This window comes from Pongo pygmaeus, chromosome 5 (genome assembly GCF_028885625.2).
Source record: "Pongo pygmaeus isolate AG05252 chromosome 5, NHGRI_mPonPyg2-v2.0_pri, whole genome shotgun sequence".
In the NCBI taxonomy this organism is placed as follows: domain Eukaryota; kingdom Metazoa; phylum Chordata; class Mammalia; order Primates; family Hominidae; genus Pongo; species Pongo pygmaeus.
The window spans coordinates 27,028,235-27,046,114 of record NC_072378.2 but is presented as its reverse complement, the minus strand read 5'-3'; the positions used below and the strand labels follow the sequence as shown (position 1 = coordinate 27,046,114).

The 17,880-nt window shown below is 40.8% G+C and overlaps 2 protein-coding genes across 6 annotated transcripts; one reads left to right on the top strand and one right to left on the bottom strand.

Annotated features, from left to right (window-relative positions):
- Window positions 1–1,473: 1,473 nt before the first annotated feature.
- LOC129038064 (histone H2A type 1-like) lies at window positions 1,474–4,244 on the bottom strand. The gene has a single exon (XM_054490606.2). The coding sequence runs from the start codon at window positions 4,212–4,214 to the stop codon at window positions 3,822–3,824; it is 393 nt and encodes a 130-aa protein (XP_054346581.1). The 5' UTR covers window positions 4,215–4,244; the 3' UTR covers window positions 1,474–3,821.
- A 237-nt stretch (window positions 4,245–4,481) lies between these two features.
- Window positions 4,482–11,178, top strand: LOC129038067 (histone H2B type 1-J-like). Of its 5 annotated transcripts, none has more exons than XR_010126606.1 (3): window positions 4,482–4,910; window positions 9,859–9,988; window positions 10,792–11,178. XR_010126606.1 is itself a non-coding variant. In XM_054490609.2 (2 exons), exon 1 carries the CDS (start codon window positions 4,527–4,529, stop codon window positions 4,905–4,907), a length of 381 nt encoding a protein of 126 aa, XP_054346584.1. In that variant the 5' UTR covers window positions 4,482–4,526; the 3' UTR covers window positions 4,908–4,910; window positions 10,792–11,178. The 5 variants fall into 5 exon arrangements, 2 of the variants coding, with proteins under 2 accessions (XP_054346584.1, XP_063521971.1); XR_008503067.2 differs by adding an exon at window positions 5,108–5,327 and having other exon boundaries at window positions 9,859–11,178; XR_008503066.2 differs by lacking the exons at window positions 9,859–9,988; window positions 10,792–11,178 and adding exons at window positions 5,108–5,327; window positions 6,739–9,838 and having other exon boundaries at window positions 4,496–4,910.
- The last annotated feature ends 6,702 nt before the right edge of the window (window positions 11,179–17,880 follow it).

The following is a 17,880-nucleotide window of genomic DNA, read 5'->3' as shown; positions in this document are numbered from 1 at the left end:
ATATTTCTCTACTTGAGCTTCTCACCAATCAGAAACCTTTTTCTGTATCTGATTTCATGAGTTTTCGCATAGCAATTAGTGACAAGGATAGCAATGAATGGTAAAATGTGGCAGAGCATGCCATCCCAAAATATGCCATTTTGGAATAAATTATTCTGAGATACAGGCAATTTTAAAAACAGTAGGTACAAGAAAGGCATTTTGACCGTTCCCTTTTACTCCTTAAAAGCAGGAATTAAAATTCCCATGTGGAAGATGTCCTCCCCATACCAAAAGGAAAAGAACATTTTAATCAAGGACAGGATGTTGAAACCAAGAGAATTCTATACAAGCAGATCTTAAAATTCTTGTTTTCCTTTAGCCTTCCTACATAGTTACGTTTCCACAATTTACTCCGTTCAACCTACTATAAAAGCATTTAGGTTTTGCTACTTTTTTGGGGTCTATTATTAGAGCTCCCATGTCCCATGCCACATAAAATTTATATTAAATAAATTTATATGCTATTCTCTTAATCTGTCTTATGTCAGTTTAATTATCAGGCCCAGCCATAAAAACTCTTAAGATAGAGGTAAAATTTTGCCTCCCCTACAAGGATATTTGAGTTTGTCAGACTCTTTAGTTTCTGAAATTGACGGTAAATTTAGTTCTGAAATCGATAGTAAACATACACACAGTATAACATTTTTAAAAAAATGTTATGCTAATCAGTCTTTTCTAACAGGATAACTGACTATCAAGATAAACTTAGTTCAAATAGAGTAACTCTGAGTTCTCACATTCTTTCACATTACAAAACAAATCTGGCAGCAAACTTTATTATGTCAGAGGCGTTTAAACCAGAGAAACTCCATCTTGAATAGGGGCTGGGTAAAATAAGGCTGAGGCCTACTGGGCTGCATTCCCAGAGGCTTAAGGCATTTGTGGTCACAGAATGAGTCACAGAAGAGGTCGGCACAAGGTACAAGTCACAAAGACCATGCTAATAAAAGCATGCGGTGAAGAAGCCAGCCAAAACCTACCAAAATCAAGATGGTGAGGAAATTGATCTCTGGTTATCCTCACTGCTCATTATACACTACTTATGATGCATTAGCATGCTAAAAGGCACTCCTACCAGTGCACTGACCATTTACAGATGCCATGGCAATGTCGGAAAGTTACCCTATAGGGTCTAAAAGGGGGAGGAACTCTCAGTTGGGGAATTGCCCACCCCTTTCCCAGAAAACGCATGAAGAATTCACCCCTTGTTTAGCATGTAATCAAGAAATAACTATAAATATCCTTAGAATAGAACAAAAGAATTTTCTTTACTTCTCTAATAAACTTGCTTTCACTGTACTCTATGGATTTGCCTTGAATTCTTTCTTGAGAGAGACCCAAGAACCCTCTCTTGGTGTCTGGATTGGGACCCCTTTCCAGTAACAGTTACACTTGCAAAGTACATCCTGTGTCCAACCACGGTACATTTAATTGTGAAATTTTATTAAATATTAGTTTAAATAAGTTGAAAGACCTTTAAAGACAGAGCAATTCAAAAATGAGTAAAATTATTATTTGGGTTACACAGTATAAAAATCCATCAAAAAGCCAAATATTTTACTATTTTGGGGGCCTCTCAAGTACCTATTTTTGCTAGATATTGTCAGCACTTGTTTCTGTTCCAAAACATCATATTTATACTAGGATTGGAAGTAGTTATATTTTAAGAACAAGAAACAGAAACAGTAAAAGGTTATGAGCTGTCAATAGACTAAGTGCTAAATAAATTCCAGATAGGAAGAGGAGGTATCCAGAGTAAAGGAGCTGAAAAGAAATGGGGTAGGTTGACCAAATTTTAGAGCAAGAGTTTTTAACCTGAGGTCCATACTTACATGTCACAATGCCCCTAAGGAAAAAATTCAGCAATTGGAGGGTGTTGAAGGGGAAGTCCGTGAGCTTGGGTAGTAAAATATCTATTTTTAAAAAGTCAACCTTGACTGAACTTGAACATTTCACTTTATTATGAATTTAGGCCACAAATCTCAGTACCTGTTACTTTGTAACCCAAAAGACATTAGATATTTCATTTCTCATTACAATTCCTGAATTATCTTGAAACATTTTTACTCCTCTAATTAGTAACAGCAATTAGGCTCACTAAATCATGTAATGTGTTAACTATATTAACAATACATATAGGCTCATTTATCACTATGAAGTTTTAAAAATACTTTGATAACTGTAATTTAACTTTGTTTGGCATTTTATATACTTAAAACATCATTCTGAGATTTTCCATGTTACCAGACAGCCAAAAGTGTCTACAATACACAAGAAAAATGAGTTAACGTCTTTTTCTTAAGATTACATCAGAGTGGGCCGGGCGCGGTGGCTTACGCCGGTAATCCCAGCACTTTGGGAGGCCGAGGCGGGCGGATCACGAGGTCAGGAGATTGAGACCATCCTGGCTAACACGGTGAAACCCCGTCTCTACTAAAAATACAAAAAATTAGCTGGGCATGGTGGCGGACGCCTGTAGCCCCAGCTACTCAGGAGGCTGAGGCCGTTGAATGGCGTGAACCCGGGAGGCGGAGCTTGCAGTGAGCCGAGATAGCGCCACTGTACTCCAGCCTGGGCGACAGAGCGAGACTCTGTCTCAAAAAAAAAAAAAAAAAAAAAAATTACATCAGAGTTCAGTGAACAGAGGTAGGAGGCATGATTGTGCAATCTTGGCATGAATATTCCTTATTTAGCTACAACACCAAAAGTTATTTGCACTAAATAAGTTATCGTACTAAATAACCCTCCTCCACAGAAAACTGTCTTGCTAGGCCTCAGTTTGTGTCAGGAATGCCCAATACCCTGTACTTTTCTAATACTCATAAACATTTCTAATACTCATTTCTAATGTACATTTCTAATACTCATCAACATTTGTTGAACCATATTATAATCCTCTATATATTTTCCCCCATATCTGCGAGGCAGACGTTTTAACAGTCTGTGTGCTAACACTTTACCTCAGATTTCTTGATGGGTTTTAAGGTTTATTAGAAATAATTATCCTGTCAAGTTCTTCTAGATAAGCAACTTGGGATATTAGGCCTTTCCAAATAAGCCATCTTTCTTGGGCTCCAGATAACGTCATCCCAGTATTTTACTCACTTCATTTTAAAGGAATACTTTGCAACATGCAGTGGGCTTGGTAAGAGAATGCTTCACAGCTATCCATCATGAAAGATGTGAGTCTCTGACAGAGCCTTTGCAGGGAGGTGGACTATCGTGTCAAAGTTCTGCAGCCTCCCTCTCGTGCAGCTGCGTCACCGCCGAGCTCTCGCAGGAGCGGCAGCTTGCTGATCGGCAGCTCGGAGTTCTGGTAGCGCCGGACGTCGCGCAGGGCCACCGTGCCGGGCACGTAGCGGCGGGACTTCTTCATGCCGCCCTAGCCCGCGTGGAACAGCTGTCTGCTAAATTCTAGCCAGGGGGATAACTCTTTTGGACCAAAGTGCTTCAAGAACTCACGAAGCCACTGGTGCTCTGTGGACACACTAAGTTTAAAATTAAATAATGGCCTAATACATTTGTTCACATCTTAACTTTTAAGCGTGGTAGAATCTGGACATTCCCTCTAGTTTTTCTTTTAAATCTGCGGTGTTCGCTACTCTGTTTTCAAAAAGGATAAAGATGGGTAACTTGTGACTAGAGTCTTGTCCATGTCTCACTTTTTCTTTCACATGGAATAAATGTTAAGTTCTTTTAGAGAAGACGTGGGTGGCCCTGAAAAGAGCCGTTGGTTTGGACTCGGTTTTACTTGAGTTGCCACAAACTAGTCCAGGTAGTTACTTGCCCTTCGCCTTGGGGTGGCTCTCAGTCTTTTTAGGGAGCAGCACTGCCTGAATGTTGGGCAGAACACCGCCCTGTGCGATGGTGACTTTGCCCAGCAGCTTGTTGAGCTCCTCGTCATTGCGGATAGCCAGTTGGAGATGACGCGGGATGATGCGGGTCTTCTTGTTGTCGCGGGCCGCGTTGCCCGCCAGTTCCAGGATCTCGGCGGTCAGGTACTCCAGCACCGCTGCCAGATACACCGGCGCGCCGGCCCCGACCCGCTCGGCATAGTTGCCTTTGCGCAGCAGGCGGTGCACTCGGCCCACGGGGAACTGGAGACCGGCCCTAGAAGAGCGGGTCTTAGCTTTAGCGCGAGCTTTGCCTCCCTGTTTGCCACGTCCAGACATATCGGCCGTAATCCACTTCGAGCAACTACAGTAAACGCGGCGCTTTTTATAAACACTATTGGGCGCGAAAAAGAAGACGTGTTGTTGGTTAGGGCTGCAGTTTAATTTCAACCAATGGTAGTGCGTCTTCTGGATTTGCGAATTCTGATTGGGCAGAACTGACCTCTGACGTTACCCCGAATAACTACCAATCAGACACAAGACTTCAACTCTTCACCTTATTTGCATAAGCGATTCTATATAAAAGCGCCTTGTCATACCCTGCTCACGCTGTTTTTCCTTTTTCTTGGAGCTTTGTAGCTAGACAGTGCTATGCCAGAGCCAGCGAAGTCCGCTCCTGTCCCGAAAAAGGGCTCCAAGAAGGCGGTGACTAAAGCACAGAAGAAGGACGGCAAGAAGCGCAAGCGCAGCCGCAAGGAGAGCTATTCCATCTATGTGTACAAGGTGCTGAAGCAGGTCCACCCTGACACCGGTATTTCGTCCAAGGCCATGGGCATCATGAATTCGTTTGTGAACGACATTTTCGAGCGCATTGCAGGTGAGGCTTCTCGCCTGGCGCATTATAACAAGCGCTCGACCATCACCTCTAGGGAGATCCAGACGGCTGTGCGCCTGCTGCTGCCCGGGGAGTTGGCCAAGCACGCCGTGTCCGAGGGCACCAAGGCCGTCACCAAGTACACCAGCGCTAAGTAAACGGTGAGTTGGCTGCAAACTCAACCCTAACGGCTCTTTTAAGAGCCACCCATCTTCTCAAAGAAAGAGCTGGTGCTTGTATTCCTCTTGTGCTGGCCACTGGCAAGCCCTTGTAACTCGCTACTATGTTTTTTAGTCTGAAGTAGAGCAGTTGCTTAACTAATCCTAAATGAATTTTTTTTTTTTTTTTTTTTTTTTAGATCTGCCATTCTAATCCCCTTAGAGTTAAGTAAGGAGATGGGAGATTTTCTATTGTAAGTTCGAAACCAATTAAAATACTCGTCGGTCCCCCATCGGATAGTGATTTGGAACAGTGCCAAGTTGCAGCGGTTGTCAGTTTGAATTTGCCCGGGCAACGCCTGCCCTTCCTCTTTGCATCCTGATTGGTTGTTGTGTCCAGGAAGTCCACGGTCGGCTTGGGTGAGCCAAAGGAATCCAAACCCCGCCTTTATTTGACCTTCCTTACAAACTCAGTAAACTCAGTTTCTCATTCTTTAGTATTTTATCGCTTTCGGGAAGGAGATTTATTTCTTCTTAGTTTTCGTTGGATAGAGCGTTTTGTTTTTTTTTTTTAAAGGGACACTTTATGGCAACATAATCAGTCTTTTTTTTTGAGAAGGAGATTTGCTCTGTCGCCCAGACTGGCGTGCAGTGGCGCGATCTCAGCTCACTGCAGCCTCCGCCTCCCGGGTTCCAGCGATTCTCTTGCTTCAGCCTTCCGGGTAGCTGGGATTACAGGCATGCGCCACCACGCCCGGATAATTTTTGTATTTTTAGTAGAGACAGGGTTTCACCATGTTGGCTAGGCTGGTCTTGAACTGACTTCAGGTGATCCACCAGCCTCAGCCTCTCAAAGTGCTAGGATTACAGGCATGAGCCATCAAGCCCGGCTACAACAGAATTTGAATGCCGTCGTTTTCAGCATGAGAAAGATCAATGCTTTATTTCTAATTAGAATACTATTTTCCCTTTATGGTATATCTATTTAAGCAAAGGCATTAGAAGCCTAAACAAGACAATTCGGGGCGTAATGAAGGCAGAAAGCTTGAGGACATTTATCCCAGACTCTTTTCTGAAACTAGTCAATTTCAATTTTAAAACTCCTTTCATTAGTATTTTAACTACTGTTTTTGACTTTGCCTAGAAGAAGTGAGGAAAAACAAGTTCCCCCTTATTCAGGTTGTCACAAATGAGAACCAGTCACCCAACAAACGATGTTGCTCTAGGTTGTAACTTCAGTCATGTGTCTCTTAGGTAAAAATCTAAGGTCTATAAAGCATTTGGAAGCTCCCACTATGACTGGGTTTTGGTTTCAAAGGTAGTAATTGTATATAAACTTGAGTTACTATCTAGTTTATGTAAAATGGATCTAAATTTAACACAGTAATAACATCTAAAACAATTAGTATTTTTGTTAAATCCACTGTCAAATACACTTCCGTTGTTGACCCAAGTCCTACCTATTTTTTTCAAAGCCCAGTTAAATATTGCCTGCTTTATGAAATTTCTTCTATTTTTTGAGCTTTTTCTTCGACACTTGTCCAGCCTTTGAAAACTGTCTCTACAGAGTTTCTAAAATATGTATCTCTTTGAATTGCTATCTGGTTTGTTGTATATATTTCTATGTAGAAAATATACACTCAAGTTCTTTTCTTTCACCATAATCATCCCATACTAAGGATAACTGAACTGTTACCAATTCTGTGAATAAACAGAACTTAAATTACTTTTATGACATTATTGTTAAGTTACATGGGCCTCTGACCCTCTCTATTAGTCCAAATAGTCATGATAATTTCCAAGCTAAATAACTTGCTTCTTTGTCTTACAGGATATAGAAATCAGAATAAAAAGCAGGGTTTGTAAGAAAAGGAGGATTGCGACTGACTCATGGGTATATTGTACAGCCACAGGTGAAAATTTGTAAAGGCTAGGTTTTCGAAAACTATACAAAGTTAAGTTGAAAAGAACCCAGCTAATTCTCCTGTTACTCAGAAGACTAAACTGCCTAAGGGGTAATGAAACAAATGATCACCTTATGCGTTATTTTCATCTTGCTAGTGTCCCCTTAAGAATAAGGACAAAGAGTTAATACTTTGCTTGAAAAACTGAATGGGACTGGGCGGGGTGGCTCATGCCTGTAATCCCAGCACTTTGGGAGGCCGGGGCTGGTGGATCACTTGAGGTCAGGAGATCGAGAGCAGCCTGGCCAACATGGTGAAACCCCATCCCTACTAAAAATACAAAAATTAGCCCGATGTGCTGGTGGGACCCTGTAATCCCAGCTACTCAGGAGGCTGACGCAGGAGAATCACTTGACCCCAGGAGGCATAGGTTGCAGTGAGCCGAGATCATGGCAGTGCACTCCAGCCTGGGCAACAGAAGGGACTCCATCTCAAAAAAAAAAAAAAAGAAAAAAGAAAAAAAGAAAAACTGAATGCTGCAAGTTCAACCCATTACTAACCAGTTCCTGAAGAATTGGCTTTTTTCCCTCTGGCTTTTTCCTTCATTTTAAAAAGGGATGTAATAGTGCCTCTTGAGCAAATAGTTTTGGTATACTTAGAACAATGTCCTGTACATAGTAAGCATTCAATATATGTTGGCTAATACTACTGATGCCTGTTGTAACAGTAGTATTAGAAGCCGGAACTCAAGTATGTCCATAAATGGCAATAGAGAAAAGAATTGCTGCCACTCAGCACAATTTGGAGTATTGAATGTCATTGTTTACTTTTTCTAGAAGGAGAGTGACCTAAGACACTGATCTAAACTGAATGTACATGGCTAATGGTTTGGATAGACAGAGATTTTTTAAGTGGGCAAAAGTGGAGGTTGTGTTGACAAGAAGCTTTGGGGAACAGTGATATGGATGAATTTCTCAGAATGGTCCCAGAGTATGAGAATAATGTCCCACGTGAATGCTAACTTAAATTCCCACTCTTCAGAGGAGGCTATCAACAATCAGGTACACATCAACCATATGGCTGTCATGTAGTCTCTTTTCCTATCACCCCACTTATTGCCCAAGTGATTTACTTGTAAACAATGTGACCAGGGTGGTAGGCAATGGTAGAGGTGATACTTGAGCTCTGTAGTATAGACTTAGCTCACCAAGGCTGACCTCTGGATACTGATGCTGCTAAGTGTCCCATATGTCAGGGGAAGTATTCTTGCATTCTTGCAAGTATTTTGTCATGGATGAGGCAGGGATTTGTCTTCACTGAGATAAACACTCTAGATTTCGATATGCTTCACTTTCTTACATGCTATTGCTAGCAGGACCATCTGTGAACTTACTGAACGCTTTATACCTCATATCTCAACATTTTTTGGACCCATTTCTATACATTATACAGAAAGGGTAAGGTAATGCATGGATGACCATGGGACTTGGTAGTCCTAATGTGTACCACATTCCTTATAAGCAGAAGTCTGAATTTTTGGAAGACTCAGTTAAAGTGGCATGTAGTCATTTAGCACCCTCTTGGAGTACTGTTCAATTTTGGACGTTGTAGATGAGCTGAATAGTGACTAAGAAAAAGCATAATTTCTTCTGTAGCCAAAATGCATTGGTTAAAGAAAGGAGAGGTAGGAATGGAGTGGTACCTCTCATATTACACTTAATAATAGCCAACTCAAAAAAGTTATGCTTTTCATGTTTCCAACTCAGGGCTCTCTGCTGTTTTTTTGTTTTAGAAAAGGAGGAGTACATACTCCCACCAGTAGTCATGGAGATGCCTCTGTTTATTGATTTACCAAAAATGATTGATTTTTATATGAAGTTTAAAGCAGTTTAAATTACATTCATTTGCTGGCTTAGAGAACTGTGGGAAGTCTTGACTTAATGGGTGTTGGGCTTTTGGACTCCTCCTCTGTCAGTTTTCTTTTTGTTTCTGTTTCCCCCCCTTCCCCCACCCCTCCCCTCTCTTTTTAGGGCCATAGGCAAGGAGCCGTGACAGACAATTTGAGTGTTTTTAAAAATACTCTCATAAAAAATATACCTTCGACTGGGTGCAGTGGCTCACGCATGTAATCCCAGCACTTTGGGAGGCTGAGGCAGGCACATCACTTAAGGTCAGGAGTTAGAGATCAGCCTGGCCAACATGGTGAAACCTGGTCTTTACTAAAAACACAAAAATAAGCCAGTCATGATGGTGCGTGCCTGTAGTTCCAGCTACTTGGGAGCCTGAGGCAGGAGAATCACTTGAACCTGCAAGGCAGAGGTTGCAATGAGCTGAAATCGTGCTACTGCACTCCAGCCTGGGCAACACAGCGAGACTCTGTTTCAAAAAAAAAAAAAAAAGCAAAACATTTTTTCCCCAACACTTTTCAAAGAATGGTTTAAAAGCAATGACAATCCATGATCAGTGAGAATTCCCACCCAGACTATGGTCTCTCAATTCCTTTTTCAAAGGGGCAGTCAGGCTACTTGGAGACTTGGGTAAATTTATGGATTTTAATACATTCAGGAGGAACAGCAATCAAATGCCATATTTGGATCTGGTGGGATCTCATTCAGATAAAATCAATATAAAAAATATTTGAGACAATTCCGGATTTTCTTTCTTTAAGGGCTAGGTATTGGATAATGTTACACATCATTTTTTAAATTTTCTTAGGTGTAAAATCTTAGCGTATTTTCTTTATATCCATATCTGTTAGGATACTTGTGAAAATATTCATGATTAAAATCACATATTTGGGATTTCATGTTTCAGATATTTTTTAGACTCCCTCATCTGTCAGTGTGGGTGCGGATAATGAAACAAAATGGGCAAGATGTTGGTAATTGTTGAAACCTGTGCGACGAGACTTGGGAAGTGCAGGATTCTCTATATTTTTGTGTCTACTTCAGGATGTCCATGACCACTCCCTTTCCCCTCCAAAAAAAAGTTAAAAAAAAAAAAAAACTGGCTAATCAGTGAACATATTTCTTTTTTGGTCAACAAAGGGCTACCCTGAGAGGAATCTACATGCAGAGAAGTTCAGGCGACTGAACTAACAGGAAGCGCTACGGGCTGGAGAGCTGCTGTTGGCACAGGGAGGAGTTCTCCGGGCCGCACCCTCCCTCCGTCCCGCAGGCGAGTTGAGAAGCGCTATTGCCATCTTGTGGCGATAATGGATAGGATAATGTAGCTAAAACTTTGTTTAGTTTTATGAGTTGAGAAGCGCTGTCGCCATCTTGTGGCAATAACGGATAGGATAATGTAGCTAAAACTTTGTTTCGTTTTATGATTTCGATTAGGCATTTCGTTGCTACGGTTTAATAATTGAATATACAAAAAATACTATAAACCATCCCATCCCCAACAGCCCCCCGCCGCCCAGTTCCCCCATCTACTTGGCAAAGATTCTCTTTTTGACCAAACTCTAGGCGGCTTCTTCTAAGCCCTCTTCTGGACTAGGTGGCCACCTTGGCCTATAAAGACCTGAACAAACCTGAACATAGTTACTAATAGCGCCGGTCTCCTCAAGTGCCTGCCTGAGAAAACTCAATTGATGCCGCCAAAGGAATTTACCGTTTGTTTCAGTCAACGTCTGAAGATAGGGCCCTCGTCTGCCACTCTCTGTGGTAGGAGTGGAGCCTGATTTTGATATGTGCCAGTTATGAAACCCAGATGGTTCCCCACTGTCAGTGGTTACTAAATAAAATCTGTTTTCGTCATTTAAAGTAAGGCCTGGTGTTTTATCTTTGATAAACTACAATGAACCACTTTTATTCGTTTCCTGTGTACCTGTCTGGAATATCTTTATACAAACACAAATAAACAAATGTGTCCCCTTTCATTCGAATTTGCCCCCTTTCATTCAAATGGCTGGTGGTCACATGTTCTTCACAGGTTCTGTCTCTTGCTTTTCTCATTAACTATCTTTCTTATTTCAGGTGGAGTGGCTGAAACTTCTCAGCAGGTGCACCTACACTGGTGACCTGAGGAGAGAAACCCTAACCCCACAATGGCTGCATCTTCTCTGAAGACGAGACTGATGCTCATCTTTGAAATGAAGGGCAGTGTGTGCATTTCTCCATGAAGGTATCCAGAAACAGCCGTGCCAGAGCTGCTGTGGGGTGGCTGAACTGCTATTCCTTTTCTAGGGTGGGAATCCCTACTCTTTGTAAGGAAGGATATTGGGGTCCTAACACTGGGAACTCATCTTGTCAGTGAGGCCTTCTTTAACTGCCGTCTTGTAATTGAGCCACCCCATCTGTGTTTCCTGTTCCAATTTAGGACTTTTTTTTTTTTTGGTCATAATATAAAGATCTGAAATGCTATGTTTTCCTTATTCATTGGCTTATTATCTTTATTATGCCATCCTCCACACTAAAAGTTTTTTGGAGCTGGATTTGGGAGTTGTGGGGTAGGTTATATTTTGATCACTTGTATTTCCCAGCTTCTAGAACAGTGCCCAGCAAAGTACTTCTCTGAATAAATGAATAAAATAATATTCCTCTGCTCTGCTGTTGCCAACTGGAATATCCTGAGGGAACTTTCTTTACTTTCCTCAGGGGATGATCCAGAAGATGAAAAACAAATTGTCATTCTATATAGTCCTCTTCTGAGTGTTTTTCAGTTTTGTTAAAACTCAGATTTTTTCTTTTTACCTGAATGTTTTTTTGTTAATGATTATTAGCATATACAGTATTTTCTTTTATGTACCAAAAAAAGGCAATTGATACAGTGCATGACTTGAAAATATACCTGCCTTCTCTGAGGCTCAAACTCAGGACTGTATTATTTGGAAAGCCTTGCTGGGTTGTGGCTCCCAAGAAATCATACCTAATTTCCCTTCTTTGAGAGCACTGATTTCTGAGTTTCCATTTCTCCTAGAAGAGAAACATTGGCTTGTAAGAATTTGTGTCATCAAGGTTTCCTTTTCCATCCTGCACTTAGAAGGACCCAAGACTTGAGGGCTGCGCTGTCAACACTATTCCTTGCTCACCCTCTCTTGTTCTAATTATTTATGTCTTCCCGCCTTCAGAAATATCAGTTGCTCTTTCACCAGCCATTGTTTCCTCTCTGGCCCTAGTGCAGAGTAGGTGACGTAGTACAGCTGAAAGGATGAATGCTGGCAAACTTGTCTCTAGCCTAGATTTCCCCTTATTTTAAATCTGCACTTGGAACCACATGGCCTGAGACACTTCTCTTGAAAATATCACCAGAAGGACCTTATCAAAAAAAATCACCACCATCTATTCAGGGCTATGTATTAGGGGAAAATAAAGTGTGAGTCATGGCCAGGCGCGGTGGCTAATGCCTCTAATCCCAGCACTTTGGGAGGCCGAGGTGAGTGGATCACGAGGTCAGGAGATTGAGACCATCCTGGCTAACACAGTGAAACCCCATCTCTACTAAAAATACAAAAAATTAGCCAGGCGTGGTGGTGGGAGCCTGTAGTCCTAGCTACTGGGGAGGCTGAGGCAGGAGAATGGCGTGAACCCGGGAGGCGGAGCTTGCAGTGAGCCAAGATCGCGCCACTGCACTCCAGCCTGGGCGACAGAGCAAGACTCTCAGAAAAAAAAAATTGAGTCATTTACATTGTTTCATTTTATCCAACTTAATATTTTTCAGAAACAGGTATCATTATCCTCATTTTAGAGATGAAGCTGAGACTCAGTAGAAAACTTCCTTAAGTCACAAGATTGATAAGTGGCAAAGCCAGTATTAGAAAGCAGAATAGTTTTGATTCTGAAATGTGCTTCTCACGTATCAGCTCATGTTCCCTCCACATTCCTTGTCTGCATGTACCCAACGGTTCACTTGACACATATTTACAGATTTGTGCATTCCCACCCATTAGACATACATCTCCACCTCCAGTGACTTGCCGACTCTTGTAGATTATTCCCGCACATTTGCTTTCTTTTCATTCATTCCTTCATGCATTCGTGGCACATAGCACTATGGAGGAAATGCTGTGTCACATGTATTCACTGCTGACTTCAGAGGCTGAAGGAACATGACCTAGCATCTGGGGCCCTTCCTTGTTTGAAAAGTTTCTGGTTTCTCCACTTCTAGGCTCACCATCTTCCAACCTTCCTGACAGATAAGAAATACACTTCAAAGCTTAGTCTGAGAAAGTAACTTATCTACTCAAAGTTTTTCAAAAGAGCTTCTATCCTTTTAGTCTGGGTTTTAAACCATTACTTGTTTCTATATACATTTTTCCAGATAAGTTTTTAAAAATTATTTCTACTGGGCCAGTCGCGGTGGCTCATGCTTGTAATCCCAGCACTTTGGGAGGCCAAGGCGGGTGGATCACGAGGTCAGGAGTTAGCGACCAGCCTGGCCAACACAGTGAAACCCTGTCTCTACTAAAAATACAGAAATTAGCTGTTTGTGGTGGCGGGCGCCTGTAATTCCAGCTACTCAGAGGCTAAGGCAGGAGAATCGCTTGAACCTGGGAGGCGGAGGTTGCAGTGAACCAAGATTGTGCCATTGCACTCCAGCCTGGGTGACAGAGCTAGATGCTGTCTCAAGAAAAAAAAGAAAAAAAAATTTCTACCTAGAATGTATGTTTCATGCGCAACTAAACAGGTTCTTCTCTTTTCCTCATAGAGAATGTCCTATTTCCATGCCTGGAACCCCCTACTCCCTATTCTGTCTTCAGTTTCATCTTCTAATGCCCATTCTTGATCCCTTTGATCTATTGCTTTTTTCTAAACTCTCACAGTTCTTTAAGCCTGTTTTACATTTTTGCTCTTCCACCATGAACTTTATGTGGCTTCTTTTCTGAACATTTCCATCTCCTCAAGAATAGTATCACATTGTAACCTCACACGCTGTTGACACGAGTAAACTTCCGTCTGTTGATTTGTTCTGAAAACATTGGAAATAACTGCTTTTCTTTTCTTTTCTTTTCCTTTTCTTTCTCCTCTGTCACCCAGGCTGGAGCGCAGTGGTGCAATCTTGACTCACCACAACCTCTGCCTCCCTAATTCAAGCAATTCTGCCTCAGCCTCCTAAGAGCTGGGACAATAGGCGAGCACCACCACACCCCACTAATTTTTGTATTTTTAGTAGAGGCAGGGTTTCACCATGTTGGCCAGGCTTGGTCTCAAACTCCTGACCTCAAGTGATCCACCTGCCTCGGTGTCCCAAAGTGCTGGAATTACAGGTGTGAGCCTGGCCAGAGCTGGTTCTTTTTCTTTAGAGCAACTTTTTATAGACGTTAAGGTAGAAAACAGAGAATTTCTTTGTAACTTGCAATTTCTACAGTTGGCAGCCTCCTCTGCTCAGGCCTTGTCAATGTCTGGTTTTCCCACCCTCCTAGAAATGGGGTCTCGATCTGTCACCCAGGCTGGAGTGCAGTGGCGTGATCATGGTTCACTGCAGCCTCAAACTCCTGGGCTCAAGTCATCCTCCTACCTCAGCCTCCCAAGTAGCTAGAACTACAGGTGTGTGCTACTACAATGACTAATTTATTTTCTTAGAGACGAGGTCTCACTATGTTTCCTAGGCTAATCTCAAATTCCTGGCCTGAAGTGGTCCTCCTGCTTGGGCCTCCTGAGTCGCTGGGATTACAATAATGTCTTGTATGAAGGAAGTTTGTCTTGATATGTTTCCTGCTCAAAACAAAATGTGACTTGTCATTTTCAAACTCTAAAATTCTTCTGGTGTGTTTTAAAATGTCTATACTATAATATCAGATAAATTAACTTTTATGACAGGGAATTGTTGCTTTGTCATTCAACTTACTTGTCTGGTAAGCAAAATGCCTTGGGTTCAAGTCCTCACCGAATTTTGTTTTTTCATTGTGTAGCCTTCCCTGATACTCATTTCTTTCCACAAAACTGTCACCCCTAGATAAAGCCTCATTTGCTTCATCTTGTAGGTTTCACACCTGACCCATAAGCATTTGGATAGTTGGGAGAAACCATAATGGTATATCATTTGTTTTATAATAGTATGTAAGATTGATAATAGGACAAGTCAATAGCTTCCACATTGTGTTTAGGCTTTCCAGCAAAATTGGATTTAAATATCATATTTAAATATTTATAAACTTAAAAAAAGTCAATTTTATGTAAAAAAGTTATATTGGAGTTTATCAAACTAATATACATATATATTTCTTTTTGAGACAGGGTCTGGCTCTGTTGCTCAGGCTGGAGTGCAATGACGCATTCTTGGCTCACTGAAATCTCTGCCTCCCAGGCTCAAGCGATCCTCCCACCTCAGCCTGCCAAGTACCTGGGACTATACCTGGCCAATTTTTTTTTTCTTTTTTTTTTTTTTTTTTTTTTTTTTTTTTTTTTGGTAAAGACAGGGTTTTTCCATGTTGTTGAGGCTGGTTTCGAACTCGAACTCAGGTGATCTGCCCATCTCAGCCTCCCAAATGCTGGGAATACACACGTGAGCCACCATGCCAGGCACAAACTCACATATTTTAATTTACTTTTAAATTAATCATGTTACAAAGTCAATACTTTAAAGTTTATAGATTTGAATTCTAAAATTTGTTTTATTGAGATGTATACATACATGTTAAAATAGTTGGTTAACTCACCATGTTCTGTAAATGGTGATGTCATTAGGACTAAAGTGTTCATCTGTACTTTAAGAATTAAAAGAAGACATTGTTTTAGAAGACAATTTCAGGAAATGTTAACAATTTAAAATGTAATGGCCTTGGTTACTTTTCAGTTGCTTTTAGCTTATCTTTTTCCCTATTATGAATATAAGTTTTATGAATATTTTTGTGTATGTTTTTTGGTGTACATATGCGCTCATTTCTTTTTATGAGACGGAGTCTCACTTTGTCACCTAGGCTGGAGTGCAGTGGCACAATCTCAGCTCACTGCAACCTCCGCCTCACAGGTTCAAGAGATTCTCCTGCCTCAGCCTCCCGAGTAGCTGGGACTACAGGTGGGTGCCACCACGCCCGGTTAATTTTTTGTATTTTTAGTAGAGACGGGGTTTCCCTGTGTTAGCCAGCATTGTCTTGATCTCCTGACCTTGTGATCTACCCGCCTCGGCCTCCCAAAGTGCTGGGATTACAGGCATGAGCCACTGCGCCCAGCCTACGCTCATTTCTTTTGAGCATATAATAGGAATGGAATTAACAGTTTTTAAAGTAACCATATATTTAGGTTTAATAAACACTGACAAATATTTTTCTAAAATGTATAAACCAAACTCCTATAATATAAGATGATTTTAATTGCTTCTAATTTTTTCCTTTATCTTGTTAGGCTTTTTAAGTTTTGCCTTTCTGAATAGGATGTGTTAGTGATATCTCACTGTTGCTTTCATTTTCAGTTTCCTGATGAGTCATAATATTGTGTACCTATTCATATGCTTCATATACATTGAATGTCATTTAGTGGAAGAGAATGTTCATGTCTTTGCCCATTTTTAAATTATTTGTACTTTACTTACTGATTTGTAACAATCTTTTCCATATGGACTTTTCCATATGGACATATCATTGACCTAACACAATTGGTTGAAAAGACAACCCTTGCACTGCAGTGTTACCTTTCTCATGAATCAGGTGACTACACACATGTTTCTGGCTCAATAGCAATCATTCTTATTACCATAGTTTAAGATAGGAGTTGGCAACTTACAGTGTAAATTCTCCAACTGTGTTCTTCTTTATAATTGGTTTTTCATTTTCATAGAAGTGTTAGAATCAGGAAGAAATACTTCCTAACTCAGAGGTCAACAAACTATGGCCCACAAACCAAATATGACCCACCACCTGATTTTCAAAAAAAGTGTTATTGGAACACAATCACATTCACTTATTTGTGTATTATCTATGCTTTCCCACCAGAACAGCAAAGTTGAATTGTTGTGACAGAGACCTTATTGTCTGCACAGCCTAAAATATTTACTATCTGGCTTCTTAAAATATTGGTTAACTTTTATCTTAATTCATTCCATAGGGCAACATCATCTTGATACTAGAATTGGACAAATATATTATAAACAAAGAAACTTACCAATATCCTTCATGAACAGAGATACAAAAGTTCTGAACAAAATTTTAGAAAATCAAATTCAGTAATATGTAAAAAGAATAATACATCATGATCAAGTATTCCTGGCTTTTCCAAAAAATGTGGAGTTGGTTAAACATTAGAAAAGCAATCAACATAATATACCATATTAACAAACTAGGAAATCTTAACAGAGGAATGTTACAAGAAAAACTTGGGACTGTAACATTTCTCCCAAACTCGGAAGGAACCGAGAGACCAAAGTATTACTTGGACAAGTTCAGCTTGATAAGTAGATGAGTTTATTAGGACTTACATAGAGGGCATTCCTGGATGGCAGCAAGACAGCTCTAGAGAGCTGTGCTGCCACCATCTCTAAGCTGCTTTTAAGCTAATGTTCTGGTCTTTGCCTACTGTGTTTAGGCAAGGAGACTGTTTTCCTTGGTAGATTCTCAGATACTCTCTGGGATGTTTGGGTTCTCAGGGATACCTGCTCCTCGGCTGGGTATCGTGGCTTATCACCCAGCCTTCAGGGTTCAAGTAGCAGATATCACCCTTAAGCAAGCTGGTGGAGGACTGTCACACTATAAGGCAGAAAAAGCATTTGACATAATTCAACATTCATTACTGATGAAAACTCTAAGTAAACTAGAAATAGAGGAGAACTTCCTCATGTGATAAAGGGTATTTACAAAAAATCTACAACATTATACTTAAAGACTGAATGTTGTCCCCTTAAGGTCGTAAACAAGATAGTCATGTTTGCTTTCACCACTTCTATTCAATGTTGTATTGGAAATTCTAGCTAGTGAAATTAGGGGAAAAAAGAAAGAGGAAAGAAAAGAAGGAACAATGGAAGGAAAGAAGTAAGAATCATCTAAATTGTAAAGATAGCACTTACCGTTATTCTCAAATGACATGGCCATCTCATGTAGAAAATCAGACAATGTACAAAAAGCTACTAGAGTTAATGCCTTGAGTTCAGAAAGGCTGTAGGATGCAAGATCAATATAAAAAACTGCGTTTGTA

What these genes read in the sequence shown, in the direction of transcription:
- LOC129038067 (XM_054490609.2), top strand. Translation starts at nt 4,527, where the DNA reads ATGCCAGAGCCAGCGAAGTCCGCTCCTGTCCCGAAAAAGGGCTCCAAG.
- LOC129038064 (XM_054490606.2), bottom strand. Translation starts at nt 4,214, where the DNA reads ATGTCTGGACGTGGCAAACAGGGAGGCAAAGCTCGCGCTAAAGCTAAG.